This window comes from Callospermophilus lateralis, chromosome X (assembly GCF_048772815.1).
Source record: "Callospermophilus lateralis isolate mCalLat2 chromosome X, mCalLat2.hap1, whole genome shotgun sequence".
Classification (NCBI taxonomy): domain Eukaryota; kingdom Metazoa; phylum Chordata; class Mammalia; order Rodentia; family Sciuridae; genus Callospermophilus; species Callospermophilus lateralis.
Window position 1 is genome coordinate 4,912,750 of NC_135325.1, and position 22,119 is coordinate 4,934,868.

A 22,119-nucleotide genomic window follows, 5' to 3' on the forward strand; every position below is an offset into this window, starting at 1 on the left:
CATGTACCACCATGCCCAGCTCTTTTTTAAAACACCTTCATTTTATTTATTTATTTATTTTTATGTGATGCTGAGGATGGAACCCAGTGCCTCACATGTGCTAAACAAGCACTCTACCACTGAGCTACATACAACCCTAAGCCCAAGTAAAGTGCTCTTATAAAAAATTATGCAATTAACATTGATACAATACCATTATCTACATATTCAAATTGTTGCAATTTTCAGAATAATATCTTTTATGGAGATAAGAAAAACAAATTTCTAGGAAAGGATCCACTCAGGGTAACATGCTCTGGTTAGTGATCACATCTAACCTTCTTCCATCTGAAACAGACCTTCAGTTTTTTTTGTTTTGTTTTTTTTTTTTTTGCATGTGTGTGTGTGTGTGTGTGTGTGTGTGTGTGAGTCATTAAAAGTACAGAACAGTTATTTTGTAGAAAGTCCCTCAGTTCAGGTTTGTTTGCTGATCCCTCTCATTAGAACAGATTGTTTGCTAATCCCCTTCCCCTCTTAGAGAAGAATTTTCATTTATTTTCAATACTTTTATTTTCAATACTTCCATTTTTTAAAAAATGGAAGCATACAAAGTATGAAATAATGAACACATTTATTTCACTTTGTGTGTATGTGTGTCTATATGTACATGCACATGTGTGTGTGTGTGTGTGTGTGTGTGTGTGTATGCATGTACTGGAGATTGAACTTGGGGCCTCATACAAGCACTGTACCACTGAACTACATTCTCCACCCCTTTTCTTTTAAGACTAAACTATACAGGTAAAAGAAATGTCCCCTAACTGGCCCCAATTTGTTTTCTACACATAGCAAATTGGAACTTTCTAGAAGCCCCAATTAAAATGCTTTAGTGGAGCCAGGCATGGTGGTGCAGGCCTGTAATCCCAGTGACTCAGGAGGCTGAGTTAGGAGGATAACAAGCTGAGGGCCAGTCTGGGCAACTTAGAGAGACCCTGTCTCAAAAAACAAAAAGGTTTGAAGATATAGCTCAGTAGTAAAATGTCCCAGGATTTAATCCCTACTACCAAGAAAAAAATTAATTTTTAAAAAGTAAAATTTTTTTGAAAAGGGCTGGGGATGTAGCGGGTCCCTGGGTTCAATCCCCAGAACCATCAAAAAACCAAAAGCACTAACCCCTCACTCCCAAAACCTTCAGTGACTTCCTGTTCTCCCAGTAAGTACAAGCCCAAACATCTAAACCTGGCAGATTCTTCTCAATCTGGTCTTGCTCCTCTTCTCCATTAGCATGGAGCCTCTGATTATTTTGCCTCCATATTTAATTCTAACCCAGCATACCTTTCCTAGGGAGGGGTGAAAGGAGGGCAGGGCAGCAGTTCCACAAAGGGACCTTTGTGGAGCAAGAGAAAACCAACCAACCACATAACTAGAAAACAACAAAAATGAACACATGATCACAGTCAGAAAGTGTAGGTATAAAAATCCACACAACATTCATGGGGAAACCTAGGACCAGACTCTAAACTTCTTCAAACCTGTCTCCTGGTTTGTAAAATAAGGAAAAAAAATAGATACAACACAGGGCTATTATGATAATTAAGTGGCACTGGGCGCATCTCTGTACAAATATATAAATTTTCACATGCAGACGTGTGTTATATGCTTTCTTAGTTCTCTATACCACGCCTGACACTTAGGAGGTACTTTTTTAAATGTCACTTCCCTTTCCTGCCCATTCCTTTACTTTCTACTTTGCTCCAAATTCTTGCAGAAAAGGAGGTTATACACATCTGATGAGGCTGTGATCCAGGACAGAGAAGGATCACAGCTACAGAGATGACCACACGTTCCCCACTGCATCCCTGTCAACACCAAGCCAAGCAGCAGATTGCACAAGACACTGAGAAATGTTTGGCAGGGTCCTGTTTCCCCAAAACAGAATTAAGAGCTCTACATTTTGGAACTGTTTTCCAAAACGTCCTCATCAACTTCCCTATGGCATTTAAGATGCTGTCTGTGTCCCATTGAACACTGCAGTCTAGAATTGGTGACAAAAGTCAGGATTTCTGGTCATACAGCAACTATAAGATTGACAAATCTGCCTTAAATAGTCATTTAACCCCCATCTTATAACTATCCATAAATAGCAAGAAAGGTGACACACAGAGGTCTCAACTTTGTGGCCCTGCAATCTAGGAAAGAGGTTATTACATGAATTTACAGGAATTCCATCCAAAGAAAACAAGCAAATGCCCATTTTGCCAAATTTGGTGACACTGATAATAAAATGCCCACCTGTATTGCATGCTACACAAGTAATTACACTTGAGACAACTGGCTTTCCAGAATAAAATGTACTCAGAATATAGTACATGTAGAGCCAGGCACAGTGACACACACTGTAATGCCAACAACTTGGGAGGCTAAGGCAGGAGGATCTCAAATTCATAGCCAACAGCAAGACCCTGTTTCAAATTAAAAAGAAAAAAAAAAAAGGCTGGAGATGTAGCTCAGTGGTCAATGGTAAAGTGTCCCTGGCTCAATCCCCAGTACCAAAAAGAAAGAAAATAGATATATTTCATGCATTACAGAATAATCATTATTTTACAGGCTTTGCTTCTAAACCTTGGGCATATAACATCAAGAGTCATCTGTAAAGATCCTCTATTTTAGAAAAAAAAAATGTAACAGTTTGGTTCACATTTATAATAATAAATATTCGTTGCTCAAAGGCTAACAGAAAAACTGGGAAATAAATAAAATTTAACACTTTGAATGAAAAACATGTTAACAATATAAGCTCTGCACAGTGTTCTCAGAAGACAACCTTCTGTATGCCCTGAATGGAGCCTAGCCCACTACAGGATAAACTCTGCAGACTATTTTCTTGCCAATAAAATAGCAAGAAGTAAATATATTAGAATCCCCTGGGAGCATATATTGCTCTTTAAAGATTAAACCCTACATAGAAGCATTGACATTTTTTTTTGTAATTAAGAAGACATTTAATATAATTTTCATTTAAAGTAATATATGTTCCTATTATTTCTTGGTTTTATTTCAAAAGAATTTGTCTCCTCAACTATACAGTATTTCCTATTGGTTTTCCAATTGCTCAGAAAATAATTCAAATTTGTAGACATAATCACAAAATTACATAACAAGCTATAAAATAGAAATGATTTTAAGCACTTAAAGTAAGGTTAAAGCAAAGTTTACAGAATATTAAGTTCTAAAATATACAGAATTTTGAGCATTAAATAAAGGCTCAGAAAACAATAGAAACTGGAAATTAGGAGGGAATGTCATAAATACCCCCTAAGATTATCTTAGGACATATTTAGACAGTTGATTATTTTTTAAGGGAAAAGGATTTTTAAATAGTATGTGCAAAATATGAAACCTCTGTAAAACTTGAAATGTGTTTAAATTCTTAGAATAGTTTCTTATTTTACACTGATTATCCATTTAAACTGTTTGCTTCTAAAGATGACATATTGGGAAAACAATAAATTTTTAAATTGGTGAAAATTATTTACTCACTGAAATTTCTAAAATTTTTCAAGAATACTCATTTTTTTAACCTATGTGAAAAATCTTGGGATTATTTACCAATATGCCCAAGGCACTACTAATAGAGTACTATTCACTAAAGATCCATTAATTTTTTTTTTTTTTTTTTTGTGCAGGACAAGATGGCAGTTAAGAATCATAGTGAAAAGTCAGACCATGTGGGTTACAATCTCATACTTAACACTCACTAGCTAATTGATCTTGAGTAAGTTACTTAATCTCTTTGTACCTCAGTTTCCTCATCTGAAAACTGAAACCATCCCATTCCTTACCTCATGGGATTGTGAGGATTGCAGATGATAATATGGGTAAAGTTCTCAGAACAGTTTCTGGCAAACAGGAGGTACTTAATAAATGTTAGCTATGATGATTAGTTCATTACATTCCTCATCTCTGTTTTTTTGCCACTTTATCCTCTATATCAAAATTATATTTTAAAAAAATGCAATTGTATCTCACCATACATGAAAACCAATTCCATCAAAGCATACAAATTTCAATTAGTATTAAAAGGTTTAAAAGATCTACTTTCAGCTGGGCACAGTTGCACATGCCTGTAATCCCAGGGGCTCAGGAACCTGAGGCAGGAGGATCATGAGTTCAAAGCCAGCCTCAGCAAAGGCAAGGTGCTAAGCAACTCAGTGAGACCCTGTCTCTAAATAAAATACAAAATAGGGCTGGGGATGTGGCTCAGGAGTTGAGTGCCCCTGACTTCAATCCCTGGTACAAAAAAAAAAAAAAAAAAAAAGAAAAGAAAAGAAAGATCTTCTTTCACATTACATTGATTATCTTTAATAACAATGTATTGTATTCTTGAAAAGTGTTAACTGTTCTTAACAAAATGATAACTACATAATGTATGTTAATTAGCTAGATTTAGTTATTCTACAATATATATAAATAAAGATATGGATACTTCAAAAATCAAGTTGTGTATGATAAATACATACAATTTTATCTGTCAATTAAAAATAATTTTAAAAAGAAAATTAATTCCAGGTGAGTAAATACATCAATATGAAAGGCAAAATAACAAAGCATTTTGTTAGTGAACATTTTCATGATATTGAGTTAGGTAATGAATGCTAAAGAAGCCACAGAAAGCACTAATCATTAAGGAATAGATGCATACACTTAAAGACTTCTTATTTATTAAAATATAGAAAATATAATAGTATAGAAGAGTGAAAAGGCAAATGGGAGAAGATATTTGCAATACAAATAACTGATAATAATTAGTATTATGCATATATAAAGAGCTCCTAGAAATCAATATGAAAACTCATGGACAACCTACACAAAGAAAAATGATATGAAACTTCTTGATGGATAATTTTACATTTCAGCTTCTGGTTCCCATTCATCACTGCTCTGAAGACTTATTGATTTACATCCATAAATGTTATGCATATATTTAAGTATGAGGGAAACTGATTGAATATTCTAAATAGAAAGCTTTGCAAAAAACTATCCATGACTTAAATCATGTATTTGGAGTGGTGAATAAAATCAGCTTTCACTGTCTCTATGGAAATACCCCAAAATCTAAAAAATCACATGAATCATTCATGCTATTCTCCTTAACAGTAAAGAATAACTATGAAAAGACATTTAGGCAGGAACTCTGAGGAAAACTTGCCATGTATTTCTTCAGACTCATTCAAATCATGTTTTTTTTTTTTGATTCTTTTTTTAATTATTTGTTGTTCAAAACATTACATAGTTCTTGATATATCATATTTCACACTTTGATTCAAGTGGGTTATGAACTCCCATTTTTACCCCGTATACAGATTGCAGAATCACATAGGTTACACATCCACGTTTTTACATATTGCCATACAAGTGTCTGCTGCCCTTCCTATCCTCTACTATCCCCCCCTCCCCTCCCCTTCCCTCCCCTCCTATCTTCTCTCTCTACCCCATCTACTGTAATTAATTTCTCTCTCTCGTTTTTTCCCCCTTTCCCCTTACTTCCTCTTATATGTAATTTTGTAAAACAATGAGGGTCTCCTTCCTTTACCATACAATTTCCCTTCTCTCTCTCTTTCCCTCCCCCCTCTCGACCCTGTTTAATGGTGATCTTCTTCTCATGCTCTTCTGTTCTTAGTTGCTCTCCTTATATCAAAGATGACATTTGGCATTTGTTTTTTAGGGATTGGCTAGCTTCACTTAGCATAATCTGCTCTAGTGCTATCCATTTCCCTGCAAATTCCATGATTTTGACATTTTTTAATGCAGAGTAATACTCCATTGTGTATAAATGCCACATTTTTTTTTTATCCATTCATCTATTGAAGGACATCTAGGTCAAATTATGTTTTAAAAAATCAAAAGGGGTTTGGGGTATGGATTAGTGGTAGAATGCTTACCTAGCATGCATGAAGCCTTAGGTTCAGTTACCAGCACAGAAAAAACCCAAAACAAAACAAAACAAAAAAATCACTACTCATTTTTGAGTCATTGACCTTATGGAAAAATGCATTATACTTTTAACCAAGATCATAAATGTTGCAGTTGACTATAAGATGACACCATGATTTCTGCCTTCTAATATTGCCCTGTGTCACCCACTGAGTGTGGACTGCACCTAGTGACTTGCTTCTAATCAATAGAATATAGCAAAATTGATAGGATGTCACTTCTTTTTTTTTTTTTTTTTGAGAGAGAGAGAGAGAGAGAGAATTTTTTTTAAATATTTATTTTTTAGTTATCGGCGGACACAACATCTTTGTTTGTATGTGGTGCTGAGGATCGAACCCGGGCCACACGCATGCCAGGCGAGCGCACTACCGCTTGAGCCACATCCCCAGCCCAGGATGTCACTTCTGAGATTAGCTGGCTCCAAGGCAGAAACAGCATGGTGAAAGAAAGCCACTCAGCTCATAGCAGATGGGGAGGGGGGCGGGGCTGGGGAGAAGATAAAACTCTTCCAGATTATGTCCCTAGTGACCTTCTCCCTCCAGTGAGGTCCTACATTTTAGTAGTCCATTCAGCTATGAGTGGATTAATCCATTAGATGAGGTCAGAGTCCTCATGATCCAATCATGGCCTAAAAGTCCTATCTCTGAACCTTGTTAGTTTGGGGATCATGCTTTCAACACATGAGCTTTTAAAGGGGGCATTCAAGGGGCTGGGGATATTCCCCAGTTGGTAGAGTGCTTGCCTCACATGCACAAGGCCCTGGGTTCAATCCCCAGCATCACCAAAAAAAAGGTTAAAGCGGGACATTCAAAATCTAAACCATAACAGCTGTCCTATGGAGAGGCCACGTGGCAAGGAACAGAGAACAGACTCTAGCCAACCATCCTCTAGAAACTGATTGCTGCCAACAATCACATAAGTATGAGTTTGGAAGTGCATCCTTCCCAGGTGAGGCTCATAACTTCAGTCTTGGCTGATACCTTTATTGCAGCCTTGTAATAGTCTCTGGGCCAGAGAACACAGCCAAGTTGTGAGACACTGTGATAATAAATGTTGCCTTAAGGCACCAAGTTTTGGGGTAATTTTGTTATACAGCATATAGTTAACTAATACAATAAGATTTATTTAAATATAGCTTAATGTGACTTACCAAGTAGTTATTGATGGAAAGCATTAAAATCTACTTTATTTATTCATTTATTTTTGTGGTGCTGGGGATTGAACCCAGGGCCTTGTGCATGCAGGGCAAGCACTCTACCAACTGAGCTATATCCCCAGCCCTAAAATCTACTTTTTAAATCAAATTAAAATATGGCGGGCTGGGGATGTGGCTTAAGCAGTAGCGCACCCACCTGACATGCGTGTGGCCGGGGTTCAATCCTCAGCACCACATACAAAGATGTTGTGTCCGCTGAAAACTAAAAAATAAATATTAAAAAAAAAAATTCTCTGTCTCTCTCTCTCTCTTTAAAAAAAATTAAAATACGGCTCCTTTCCTTTCTCTCTCCCTTTAAAGGTAAACACAGAATCAAAAATATATTGACAATATTTAGGAGGTTATATTAGTTTCCTATTGCTGCTTCAATAAATCACAATCACATCACAGCTTCTATTGTCCTCCCTGCTTCTCTGTGACTTCTCTGTCTTCATTTTTCATGTATACGGACTCTTATGATGACACTGTACCTACTTGAGTTATCCAGTTTAATCTCTCTGTATTAGTCAGCTTTCCATTACTGCAACAAAATACCTGAGATAATTGACTTTAAAAGAGGAAAATTTGTTTGGCTCATGATTTCAGTTCATGCTCAGTTGACCATTTTGCTTTCAGGCCTGTGGCAAGGCAAAATATCATGGCAGGAATGCACAGCAGAGCCTCAAGGCTGCTCACCTCATGGCAACCAAGAAGTGAAAAAGAGAAGAATAAGAGGACCCAGGGTCCCAATATCTTATTCTAGGACACATGCACAATGACCTAATTTGCTCCCATTACACCCAAGCTCTTAAAGTTTCTACTACCTCCTGATAGTGCTACCGACTAGGGACCAAACCTTCAAAAAACATAGCCTTTGAGAGACACTAATCCAAAATATAACACTCTCCATCTCCAGAATCTTCATTGAGTCATATTTGCAGAGTCCCTTTTGCCACATAACATATTCGTAGGTTCTGGGGACCAGGATATGAATATCTGGTGTGGGGGGGCATTAATCTGCCTACCACAAAGGAATTGACTATATGTCCTCTAAATAAATTATTTATTTACCTACAAATATTCAAAAGAAAAGTTATAAGGTGGGTCAGGCATGGTAGTGCATGCCCATAATCCCAGTGGCTCAGGAGGCTAAGACAGGAGGATTGTGAGTTCAAAGCCAGCCTCAGCAACTTAGCAAGGTCCTTAGCAACTCAACCAGACCCTGTCTCTAAATAAAATATGAAAAGGGGCTGGGGATGTGGCTCAGTGGTTAAGTGACCCTAGGTTTAATTCCTAGTACCCACAAAAAAAGTTATATGGTAAGAGAAACAAAAGATTCACAAAATCCAACTTTTTCCATACTACAACATGTCTCCATTTTTAACATTCCATATCATGCTTTTAAGTACCCAGAAGCAGAGATGTTATGAAGGAAGATGGAGAAAATAAACAGAGTGGCTACTGAGGGCCAAACTTTGCTGTAGTCAGTCAGAAGACAAAGGGGATGTGAGGACCAGAAGGCATAAATTTCTTGGAAAAGATTGATACTTTTCCTAGAAACACAGATTTATGTCCTTCATAATGTATGATAACTGATAATATTATCTGTGTATCAGTTTATACAAGAAAAATCAGATTGCCTTGCAAGAGATGGTAAAAGTCACTATGAAGGAACCACACTTATTCTTATTTTAGCCAAGAACTAATATGAAAAACGTGTGGCCAATATGAAAGGAATGTGGTACTGTCAGAGACTCGACAAATTGGATTCTTTGTAAGTGATGCACAGTCCAGCTCAATTTCTGATATAAACTGTCTTCCAAATCATCACTGTATAAAACATCTGTTTCTGTGAGATTAGCACAACCCAACAGAACCATGCCTAGCCCAAAGGAAATAAGCAATGGTAAAAATCAATTCTAATACTATTTATGGGAAGGAATTCAGATAAACCCTAGCCTGATTCATGAAAAATGGTTCTGGGTTCCCTTAACAGGGTTTCCCTTGGGACACAGGCATTTTGTTGGTATCAGGGATGGGATGGTAGCAGTATGTACTTCTCTATCCAATTAGTCTGGTAATGATACAACCAAGTTGACATTAAATCAGACTCCAAAGTGTATGCCAAAAGCCAAACATAACCCAGATATCCATGTCAAATCCCTTTACCATGAGTAACAAAAATCATCAAAATGTTATAAACAAAACATGTCAAGGATCCAGCCAATGCTCTTCACAGTTCAAGGAATATTTGATGCAACAAAGCATCCAAATAAAATAAATTTAGACAGTCCTTGGAGTTTGTGATGGAATTTGACCTGGAAAAGTGGTAAAAAAAAATAAGTAAATAAATAAAAGACAAAGGGTAACCTTGAGTTGAATGACATCATAATAAAATTTGTACAGCATAAAGTTATATCCAGTGTGTCTGACTTCAGGCAGCTGAGATCATCAAATCCTCAAATAATAATTACTTTATAATACTTGAATTAATTGTGTGCCCAACATTGAATTTGTCTCAAACATTAAATTTGTCACCTAATTCAATGGAAGCATGGATGTGTGGGTGCATATGAGAGAGAGAGAGAGAGAGAGAGAAAGAAAGAGAGAGAGAAACAGAGAGCACACATGAGAAATAAGAGAGAGGGAGAGGGACTGAAAAAGATGGAACTCACTAACTAGAAGTAATGTCTTAGTTTTCTTGCTTCAATCCCTCTAAAAATGTGTTTGTAAACAAATCTTAGGTTTACAATTCATAATGACAAGAAAATGCCAACACAGGCTTGCAAATGGGCATGCACCCATTCTCTCATGAGGCAATACAGGGGTGACAGCTAAGAGCAGAGCCAAAATGAACATGAACTATATACCTTCTGCTGATGGGGTCATTGAGAAACTGTAATACTGCTGATAGAAAGTAGAGCTGCCGGGCCAGGTGTGGTGGCGCACACCTGTAATCCCAGCAGCTTGGGAGGCTGAAGCAAGAGGATCACAAGTTCAAAGACAGCCTCAGCAAGTTAGCCAGGCACTAAGCAACTTAGTAAGATCCCGTCTCAAAATAAAATACAAAATAAGGTTGGGGATGTGGCTCAGTGGTTGAGTGAGTGCCCCTGAGTTTAATCCGTGGTACCCCGCCCCCCAAAAAAGAAAGTAAAGCTGCCATTTTTTACTGCAATCTGGCAATGTTTTTTAAAATTAAACATGTACAAACCTGTGACTATCCCTGGAAACCTGTCCCATTAAAATAAATCCCCATATGGGAAGAAAAATATAAAAGGGTGTTTACTGCAGACTAGTTTGCAGTAGTCAGGTGCTAGGAATAAAGTGAATGCCCACTGATAAGAAATAGCTAAATGCATCATCCTAAGCCCACAATGTAAAACATCACTGCTAAAAGGATCCATATGAGTAAATTAGGAAAGATTTCCACAAGGTATTGTTCAGTCAAAAAAAAAAAAATGCAAAAAAGTATAATGTGATTTCATTTTAGTAAAGCAATGACAAAATAACCCTATATATGTGTATATCTGCATGTACACATATGTTAATGTGGAAAATAAGTGTGGTGATAAATACAGCAAGATTTCATTCCAGGATAGATCTGGGCTATACAGAGAGAAAGGGCAGTGCTACAGGTGGATAAAGGACAAAAAGGATGAAGGGAAGCAAATATCAAAAGTAAAAACAAAAGGGCTGGGGATGTGGCTCAAGCAGTAGCGCGCTCGCCTGGCATGCCTGCAGCCCGGGTTTGATCCTCAGCACCACATACAAACAGAGATGTTGTGTCCGCCAAAAACTAAAAAATAAATATTAAAAAACTCTCTCTCTCTTCTCTCTCTCTCCTCTCTCTCTCTTTTTCTCTCTCTCTAAAAAAAAAAAAAAAAGTAAAAACAAGGACTGGGGATATAGCTCAGTTGGTAGAGTGCTTGCCTCGCATGCACAAGGCCCTGGGTTCAATCCCCAGCACCACACACACAAAAAAAAGTTGGGAACATGGGAGGAGAGGAATAGATGAACTCTAGATAGGGCAGAGGGGTTGGAGGGGAAGAGAAGGGGCATGGAATTATTAATGATGGTGGAATGTGATGATCATTATTATCCAAAGTACAGGTATGAAGACACGAATTGGTGTGAATATACTTTGTATACAACCAGAGATATGAAAAATTGTGCTCTAGGGGCTGGGGATGTGGCTCAAGCGGTAACGCACTCGCCTGGCATGCACAGGGCGCTGGGTTTGATCCTCAACACCACATACAAATAAAATAAAGATGTTGCATTCACCAAAAACTAAAAATAATAAATATTAAAAAATTCTCTCTCTTTTAAAAAAATTGTGCTCTATATGTGTAATAAGAATTTTGATGCATTCCACTGTCATATATAAATAAAAAAATAAATAATTTTTTTTAAAAGGTAGAAGCAAAAAATATTATACACAACAATTAAAGCACATAAGCTCTTACACTTACTATCATAAAACTCATGTATAGTGTGCATGTAAATTTGATGAACAATGACCTTGAGTGTAACCTTTTGCTTTTCTTTGTTTTTGCAGTTTTGGGGATGGAACTCAGGGCCTTGCACATACTAAGCAAGTACTCTGCCATGGAACTACACTCCCAGCCCTAGCCATTTTTAAAAATAAAATTGACCTTAAATACTTGAGAGTGTTCTAATTATTCTTTGGATTTAAATGTCATCTCAAAGGTTAGCCTTCCATAGCCATACCTATATCAAGCAAAACCTGTGTTGCAATCAAGTATGCATTTGTTCTTAAGTAACAAAGTTCAGAATTTGCCTCCAGAAATACTGTGAGTTAATAGGGGCCAGAAAGTCAGGAAACATGGGTAATTTACTTGCCCTACCTCATCCATTAAGTCTTGACACAGCCTTGACCAAGTTTCAAATGTGCCTTGGTGTCCACACTTGTAAATTGAGAGATATGACCCAGAAGGTCAGGCCCCAACATTCTATAAATTCTTCCTGCTTTTCTTAACTTGAAAGGTCCCAACATTTGCTAATTTGAACATCATTAAACATCAATAAATTTCATAGGATTTTGTGCTGAGGTTTATAAAGAACAGCATTCCAGAGAAAGTAGACCCTTGTTTTCTTTCTTTCTTTCTTTTTTTTTCCTTGACAAGATTACTAAACCTCAGAACCCATCATACCTTCAGGAATAGGTTGGGAATGCTTTGCTCCTTGGTCCAATTTGAAGTCCAAATATAAGGTTGGTGTGCGAGTGTAAACCTTGGACTGAAAAGAGAAAGGAAACCATCAGCATTTTTCTAAGAATAAGGTCACTGGGGATGGAACCCAGGGACTCATACATACTAGGCAAGTGCCCACTGAGCCACACCCCAGCAGAATAAGGGGCCCTTCTGTAATAGGTCCAGGCTCAGATTTATTTCATTTATGGTTCCTCCTAGGGAGGTGCTATTAAGGCAGGGTGGGCTGCTAATATAGCTCCTATTAAGGGTCTTGGTCTAGAAGTTAGCCCTCCTAGCTTTACAAGCTAATTGTAAAGAATAACAGATGTCTCCCTACAGCCACTTCTCAAATATGGCCCAATGTGTATGTACATGTGTATTTTTATATTACACACACACACACACACACACACATGCATATATATAAAACTTTTTTTTATACTGGGGATTGAACCCAGGGATGCTTAACCACTGAGCCATAAGCCACATCCCCAACCCTTCTTATTTTTTATTTTGAGAGAGGGCCTTGCTAAGTTGCTTAGGGCCTCACTAAGTTGGTGAGGCTGGCCTCAAACTTGTAATCCTCTGGCCTCAGCCTCTCAAGTGCTGGGATTACAGGCGTGTGCCACTATGCCTGACCCCCAATGTCAATACTTTACTGGCTAACAGTTACTCCACATTTCTCACTTTTAATCTTCCACTTGATATAGTAATTTATCTCACATCCAAATGTACGTTTCTTCCCCAGAACTCCATAAAGCCATTTCCATTTTGAAATTCGAGAAAGTGGCTTATATATATTATTTTTTCTCGTTTGGCTCTTTTGCCCAAAAAGTTAGTCTGCTACTGCTGGCTTGTAAAAGCCCCAACTCCAAATATAAGAAAGGCAAAGTTTTGAGAATTTTTCATTGTAAATGGTGCCTTTAATTCCATCAACAGTTAAGTAGAGTTTGTGATTCAATATAATGCCATACAGAATCATTGGTGCAGACCAAAATATAAGGGGATTAGTACTTTTGCTATAAACTTTATGATGTCTCATTACTTATCACAAAGCCTCAGTGGCTCTAGTTTATCTTTCTTTTCTTTTTTTTTTTTTTGGTAACTTAAAAATTCATACAAAAATTAGGGGTGGGGTTGTGGCTCAGTAGTAAAGTGCTCACCTAGCATGCATAAGGCACTGAGTTCGATCCTCAGCACCACATTAAAAAAATAAATAAAGATATTGTTTCCACCTAAAACTAAAAATAAATAAAAAAGAAATTCACACAAAAATGAGTTAGCTTGTCAAGGATGTGGAGTAACTGGAATGTTCAGACACTGCTAATGCAGTGTAATTTGGTACAAACACTTTGGAAAACTGCTTAGTGGTATATAGTTGGGATGAATATATGCATAACCTTTGACTGAACAATCCAACTCACAGGTGTATATCCAATTTAAATATTCACCTAAAGACAGGTACAAGGATTTTAATAATAGCACTGTGGATGATATACACAAACTGAAAATATCCCATATGTCTGTAACAACAGAATGGATAAATGAATTGTAATGTAGTTTTACAGTGAAATACTATAGAGCAGGGAGGATAATAAACCTAACTACATGGAACAAATCAGAGCAAACTCACAAGCAAAATATTGAGCAAATGAAGCAAGCAGCATGTGATTTCATTCCTGTAAGGTTCAGAACAAGATGGAATTAACCTATGGTGTCAGAAGTCAGAAAAGCATCTACCTTAGGAAAGTTAGTAACTGGATGGAGTTTAAAAAACGGGGTTTGGGGGCCACTGGAAACATTCTGCTTCTTGATCTGACTGCTAGTTTCATTGGTGCGGTCACTTGGTGAAGAAAATTCTCTGAGATGTACACTTGAAAAACCAGCCTTTACCTCAGAGCAAAGCCTGTCCAAGGAAGGGACATGACCTTAGTCCTTGGAAAAACCCACAGAGCACTCCTAGGCACATTCCCACCCTGCTAAGTTGTTTATCTACAGGAGAGATCTGCTGCGCCAGGTGTCCCTGACTCAGTCAGGCTAGGTGGGGATCCATAGCAGCCCCCTAGCAGCCACCAATCAGCATGAGACAGGGAAATACCTGGGATGCCAGATGACCCTCCCAGTAGTTTATGGTGGTTGGTAACATGTTGGGAAACCGTGTAGTTCAGCATGAAAACCCCTCTTGGCTCAAACCAATCAGTTCAAACGAATACCCCTTTTGTACTGACCAATCACCCTACCCAACTTGTTCCCGCCAGTGAATGTGCTAATCATGTTTTAGAGTTGTTATTTGATTTTCTCGCGGTGTGTGATGATTTGCTAAAAGAGGCTATGATGTATGTGAAGTCCCTGCCTTCTCCAAAGAATGTATAAAACTGCTGCAAACCCTGGGCTCGGGGCCTCTCAGCGTCACCAGTTGCTGTGTGTGTGCTCGGAGGACTGAGCTAGCTCACAATAAACACCTCTTTGCTGCTTACATCGATCTTGGGTCTCTGGTGGTCTTTGGGGGTCCCAAGTTCGAGCATAACACACTAGATGTGTGTACTTTTCTGTGTTTATATTTTAATAAAAAAAACTTACTTTAAAATGCATTTATAGAGCTGGGGTTGTAGCTCAGTGGTAGAGTGCTTGCCTCTCATGCGTGAGGCACTGGGTTTGATTCTCAGCACCATACAAAAATAAATAAACAAATAATAAAGATATTGTGTCCAACTACAACTAAAAAAAATATCAAAAAATGCATTCATAGCCAGGCACGTTGGCGCACACCTGTAATCCCAGCAGCTTGGGAGGCTGAGACAGGAGGATCATGAGTTCAAAACCAGCCTCAGCAATTCAGCGAGGCATTAAGCAACTCAGCCAGGCAGTAAACAAGTCAGCCAGACCCTGTCTCTAAATAAAATATAAAGAAGGGCTGGGGATGTGGCTCAGTGGTTATGAAGCCAGAATTAGATAGGCAGTCAGTGTAGATAGGTAAATCGAGTCAGGTCGGGTCAAGGAGGCCAATTTTGAGTGAGTCTGGGAAGTTGAAGACTGTCCCCTGAGGGATCTTATCCAGAACCTGTCCCTGCTCCAACCTGTTGCTAAGGTAACCTGTCCCAGGAATTGTCCCTCCCCACAGGGAGCTGTAAGGTTGTTAATTAATGTGTCCTGGGCTGCTCCATCCTGCCCTTCCCCCTTCAGCCCACCTGTTTCCCACCTTTTGGCCACCCCACTGAGCATTCCTGGGCCTAGTCACATGCACAGGAAGGAGAAAGATAAGGGGGAAAGGCAGGAGAACACAGGAAGCCTAGGACATATAAAAAGGGCAGAAAACCTCCCCTCTTGGGATACCAGAATACCAGCTGTGGCCCCCTTCTCCCTCCTGGGAGAAGTCTATGTTACCCCTTTAAAGTAAACCCTGCTTTCTATGCTTGCCTCTGCGTGCTTCTCTAATGTTCAAACTTCAACATGTGGGGAAGCAGGACTCTAACCAGCGGTATCAGTTAAGCACCCCTGGGTTCAATCCTCAGTTCAATCCCAAAAAAGAAAAAAATATATATTTATAGCTGGACACAGAGGTGCATGCCTGTAATCCAGTGGCTCCAGAGGCTGAGACAGGAGGATCGGGAGTTCAAAGCCAGCCTCAGCAATTTAGAGAGTCTCTAAGCAACTCAGTGAGACCCTGTCTCTAAATAAAATATCAAATGGGATGTGGATGTGCTCAGTGGTTGAGTGCCCTTGGGTTCAATCCCTGGTACCAAAAAAAAAAAAAAAAAAAGCATTTATACATACACAAAAAGAGAATCCAGAACCCAGAATTATTTACCACCATTGATAAGGACATAATTTTGCAGAGAATAATTACATAAGTTCCATGAGAACAAGGACATTCATGCCTTTATCACTGAATTCTCAGGGGCAATTTATCTGTCACATAGTAGGTATTCAATAAATATTTATTTTTTATTTATTTGGTACTAGGAATTGAACCCAGGGGTGCTTAACCACTGAGCCACATCCTTAGCCCCTTTTTAATTTTTTTTTTTTTTTTTTTTGAAACAGGGTCTCACTAAGTTGCATAGAACTCACTAAGTTGCTGAGGTTGGCTTTGAACTAGTGATCCTTCTGCCTCAGCCTCCTGAGCTCCTGGGATTACAGTTGTGCACCACTGCACCCAGATTCAATAAATATTTATCAAATGATGTCTCACAATGGAAAATCCCATGTATAGTAATATATTTTTGACAGTATATCTAGGATATTCATCAGTATCTTTATCTATATGTAGCAAAATGACACTCTTCAGAACAAGTGAATTTAGTATGGTCTGTACATTAAATTAGAATTATAAATTAAATAAGTAATGTTGATTATCAGTAGACCTTTTTCCTTTCTTATGTCACCTATCAAGGCTTTGGGCTTTGAAATGGTCTGGTAGCAAATTCTACTCCATGGTTGTATAATTATGTTAAAATGAATCCAAATGCTATCTCTATGTAAAATGAACTAATAAAAATAAAATAAATAAAATGGTCTAATGGGGTTTTACATGGCTTAGAAGGTCACGCTGCACTGGTACAGCTTCAAAGACTGGCAAGGCAAATTCCCCTGTGCATACATAAATGAAACCAGAAAGACCTGTGACATCAAGTGCAACCCAGGGCCAAAGATTCACAATCAATCTGAAGAGCTTGAAGCATACATAAAACAAGGGCAGCTCACAAGGGACACAGGATCTAGGATCATTAGGTGATTAGGTGTGCATGGCACCATCTGGAAAGAGGCTGGTGGTTGTTTTTTTTTTTTCCTGGTTAAGACGTCTAAAGTTACCTCTGAAAAGATCCAGGGTAAACTTTACATAATATCAAATGACTCTTCAACTTGGGCAATATTAACTTTCAAACAAAGGATGCCTGTTTGGCTTAAGCATCTTTATCAATCTCTGCCCCAATGGCAGATGCATGTCTTTACCTACAGCAAAGAGATTAATCACAGAGAGGTTCTTGGCTGATTATTTATTAGTATTCTCTCAGAATATGGAAAAAAATAACCTTGAACTGAAATCAGCAGTCTTTGATATTGCTTCCCCTGTTGACTAACAAAGTTTAGTTCATTCATCTGAAAACTTTGTAGGGACACTTGCTGATGTTTAAGTCTACTTCTGGGTTTGAAGTTCTGGGTCAGAAAATTAATGTTTTTCCTTCATACTTTAATTTGTAAAAATTCTCTTTTAATTTCTCAGACTGGAGTTACTGAGAAGTGAGACTGTAGCTGGGGTGAGGGAGAACAACTAGGACAGTGGGGGGCCACTGGTTAACTCCCTCTGTTTGCCCTCAGCTTTAGCCATAAATCTTGCCCTCCTGGGCTGGCTATTTTTCTTCTTTTATTCCTGCCTTTAGCTTCTCAAACGAAGCCACATTATCTCAAAATTAGTAATCTACCTAAGACTACACAAATAAATGCAGACACACACACCCAACCATGCACACATAGAGCATTCTGTTTTCATTTTATGCGTTCATTTGAAAATTTTAAATGAAAATCAAGGACTTTGTTTGTTGTTGTTGTTGTTTAGTACTAGGGAACTTTCCCACTGAGCCACATCCCCAGCCCTTCTTACAATTTTTTTTTTTTTTCAAATTTTGAGACAGGGTTTCCCTAAGTTGCTTAGGGCCTGGCTAAATTGCAGAGTCTGGTCTTGAACTTGCAATCCTCTTGCCTCAGCCTCCTGAGTCACTGGGATTATAGGCTTGCACACTACACCCAGCAATGAGAGATATTATAAAGCCAGAAATATATCCTATTGCCTCAGAGTGTGAAAAAGGCTAAAGGGAATTTTTAAATTGATTTTAGAGGTATTTTTCACTACATCCATATCCTAAAATAGAATTCTGATTCTAGTATTCTTTTGTATTGAAATTTGGATCACTGAGGATTTCAATATCACATGTGTTGAGTAAATGACTGTCTCAACCCCTCTAAACTAAATGTATATTATTCTACTTAATTTATAATAAGATAAAACTCAGTTGAAAGCTGTTCCCGTGAGTATGTGAGTAGGCGCACACATATATACAAATATACACACATTTTTTGAAAAGCAGGTCAATTTTTAAATTTTTTTTTTTTTTTTAGAGAGAGAGAGAGAGAGAGAGAGAGAGAGAGAGAGAGACAGTCAGAGAGAATTTTTAATATTTATTTTCCAGTTTTTGGCGGACACAACATCTTTGTTTGTATGTGGTGCTGAGGATCGAACCCGGGCCGCACGCATGCCAGGCGAGCGTGCTACCGCTTGAGCCACATCCCCAGCCCAATTTTTAAAATTTTTGATCTTCCATCATAACTCTGTTGAAATAGCACTGTAAATTATGTTCACTTAACTCAAAGATAAAAATGACAGCCTCCAATACACTTTGAAAAATCTGGATTTAGTTTTTCTATTACATACACTGCTGATTTTCAAGCATTAAGAAATATCACAATTAGGTACATTCTTTCCTGTATTCTGTTTATTTTTATGTATAGTATTAAACTATTAATACACCCTCAAAGTGGAATGGGAATTTAAATAAATCATTGCTTTTTTTGTTGAAACTTAGCTATCAATTATCTATTTCCATAGGATTGAAACAAATTGGGCCATGACAAACTAAAATAGAACATTCCTCTACAAATCTGTTTTAGCATGGACAGAACTAATGCACTTAAATTCCATCAGTGAAATTGTTTACTTTCTCCTTTTCTCTGTTTTTGTTCTGATTAATAACGCTTGCACAGGTACTAAAATCCCAAAGTATTCTTCTTTATTCTTTCTTCCCATTTCATAATTCTTGGTTGAAAGTATTTAGGAGGGCTGGGGTTGTGGCTCATAGATAGAGCACCTCACCTACCATGCGTGAGGCACCAGGTTCGATCCTCAGCACCACATAAAAATAAAGACATTGTATCCACCTATAACTAAAAAATAAATATTTTTTAAAAAGAAAGTATTTAAGAAACTTTCCTTTAAAGAGTTTAGCCTATATTTGAAGGTCTTATAATCACATGGTTCAAATAACATACAAGAAAGCTTCTAGAACATAAGTAATGTAACTCTTCATAAGAGGTTAAGGGTGAATTTTCCTAACCTACAGCAACAGGGGTGCTACCAAATGCAGGAGAGCTTTGTGTCTCTTTCTCTATAAATATGTCAGAACCAAACCCTTAATGAGTCTCAGACACCATTCCAGTAACAACCACAAAACAACCAAGACAAAACTAGGTCTATAAAATCATTTCCTTCCAAACTCAAACTACCTTCATTTTACATCCTTCAAAGACTTCCCAGTTACCCTGGCTTTTAGTATGATACCCTTGTCAAGCTGGCTTCCTTCCTCTGCTTTTATTCACAAATGTGATCTTAATTAGGAGATGAAATTGCTTCCATATGGAAGCCATGTGGCTTTAAAACATCTTCCCAAGAAAAAGAGTATGCTACATTGCTATATGTGAGAGTGGCAAAGGGAATATCTTGAATTTTGCCGCTGCTCCCTTCACAAGATAACTGCTGCCCATTTATTCCTGAGTGCTACTGCTTCTGTCACCAGGCTGTCCTTCCTAGAAACAAGTGGAAACAACTTAATGCCCATGTCAGAGCTGTAATAAATGGGCTTTCACATTTCTTTGGGGGATCTATTTCACAAACTATAATTTAGTGACTTTTCAAGAAATGCACTCAAATTCTCAGTCTAAGAGAATTTGCTAAACAAATTAAGTAATTATACTAAGGAGTTCCAAACCCCAATATGAAGAAAGAAACAGTGTTTCTACCTGTTCCTAGATCTTTACCCTCCAGCTGGGCCATCCTTCTAATGATGGGCATTGAGTTTTATGGGTTTTGGGTGTGTGTGTCATTGCTAACTTGGGACCAATATTATTGCATGTAAATCTCTGACTGCATTTCTGATTTTTCCCTTTATGGAAAAATTATGAGTCTAAAGGTCTAGACAATGTAGCCCAAAGCAAATTGGTCAACACAATCATCTGTTTAAACAGCAATTTTATTGAAAATGTCTAAAGCTAGCCACTCCTTTTTCTAGTCTTGGAAATTTTGCTATACCACAGGGCAGTTTTCAATTCCTTCTATTGGTTTGGGTTCCCCCCCCCCATTGTTAGAAGATTAACACATTCCAATAAATTTCCTATTATTGTGCATTTAGATGTTTTTCCTTGTCACAAACAGAGAAGGGAAGAACTAATTGCAGAAAAAAAGGGGAAAAAAGGAAAAGGAAAAAATCTGAAAATCTTTTAAAAATGGAAAAAAAGAAAAGTAACTTAACCTGAAAAAAAATGTTACAGGTACCATCTCCAGAGTACAAATAACAATATTGCAACAATGTGTATCTAGAAGTAATTGTTTTTTTAGCAAATTATTATTTTGATCATTTTTTATACTAAGTGACTTTCTCCCTAATTGTTTTTGGTCAAGTCACTTGGCAACTACCTGTAAAAAAGTACCCATGTCATCAAAATGTTGGTCCGCTTATTTTTAAAAAACACAAAATTGGTATTTCCTTACTCTTTAAATTAACTATTAGTTTAGATGATATTGTTACTTTTAATTTAACAAATAGTATTATTAGTATAAGAATAACAATAGCTAAATATATTGAGGACTTAACATGTACCAAGCACTGTTCTACAGACCTCACGTATATTAATTATGTTGCTTATACTTCCCCCTGTTATTTTTTGGTACTGGGAATTGAACTCAGGGGCACTCAATCACTGAGCCACACCCCCAATTCTATTTTGCATTTTAGTTAGAGACAGGGTCTCACTGAGTTGCTTAGCACCTCGCTGTTGCTGAGGTTGGCTTTGAACTCGAGATCCTCCTGCCTCAGCCTCCGGCCACTGCGCCCAGCTATACTTCCCTTTTAATAAACTATCTGTTACATACATATACAAAATGATACAATGAAATCCACTATTCTGTATAACTTATATGCACCAATAAAAAAAACTATCTGCTCATTAACCTATTTAACTTTTCATTCATTTATGAATTCTCTCATTTGGAAGATATTGATTGAGAATCTATAATCTTCTTTATCACTATTATGTTTGCACATACACTTGGGTTTATTTCAGGTAGGTTCTTTTCTGCCAGTTACAAAGAGCCTTAATGGAGATGACCAAATGTCCACTTTACCAGCTATCTCAGGAGCCCCAACTAATAGAAGCATATCTACTGTACGAGGAGTTCGTGTCGACATCTAGCACCTCTCCCATGGCCTCCTAGTCTCCTCAGTTTTCTTTCCACCCTCATGGTCTGTTGGGCTTTGTGCTTGGAACAAAATATTTCAGCACAGACCTATTCTCTCCACTGCCACACATACTCAAGAAATTCAGTACCAGATCCCACAGCCCCTGCCTGCAAAACTATCCCTTCCCTTTTTTTTTTTTTTTTTTTTTTTTGAAGATTTTAAGGCTCAGGGAAACATAAAGTAGATTTACCACCTAATTTAAAGCAAACTTCCAACTCTCCTTGTTTAGAATAAGCTAATGCTCTTCAACAAAATGATGTTTTCTGTCCTCAATCCCAAGCACTCTTATTTCTGAATTCTTGATTATTTTAAACAATTCTGATAAGGAGTGGGAGAGATTAGTTTCCATCCTCAGTGCCAAAGGTACTGTGGGAAGAATTAAAACCCGTAATGGTATTTTGACATATACATGAAGTGTTACATAAAGAGAAGACAAGGAACTCTTGGGCAA

At 37.7% G+C, this 22,119-nt stretch overlaps 1 protein-coding gene across 2 annotated transcripts in view; it reads right to left on the minus strand.

The window, feature by feature from the left end:
- Positions 1 to 22,119, minus strand: part of Pir (pirin) — a 101,164-nt gene that overhangs the window by 28,023 nt on the left and 51,022 nt on the right. For both annotated transcript variants that reach the window (XM_077107174.1, XM_077107173.1), the window contains exon 6: positions 12,343 to 12,427. In XM_077107174.1, coding sequence (XP_076963289.1) covers positions 12,343 to 12,427 — 85 coding nt within the window. The remainder of the gene's footprint in view (positions 1 to 12,342; positions 12,428 to 22,119) is intronic.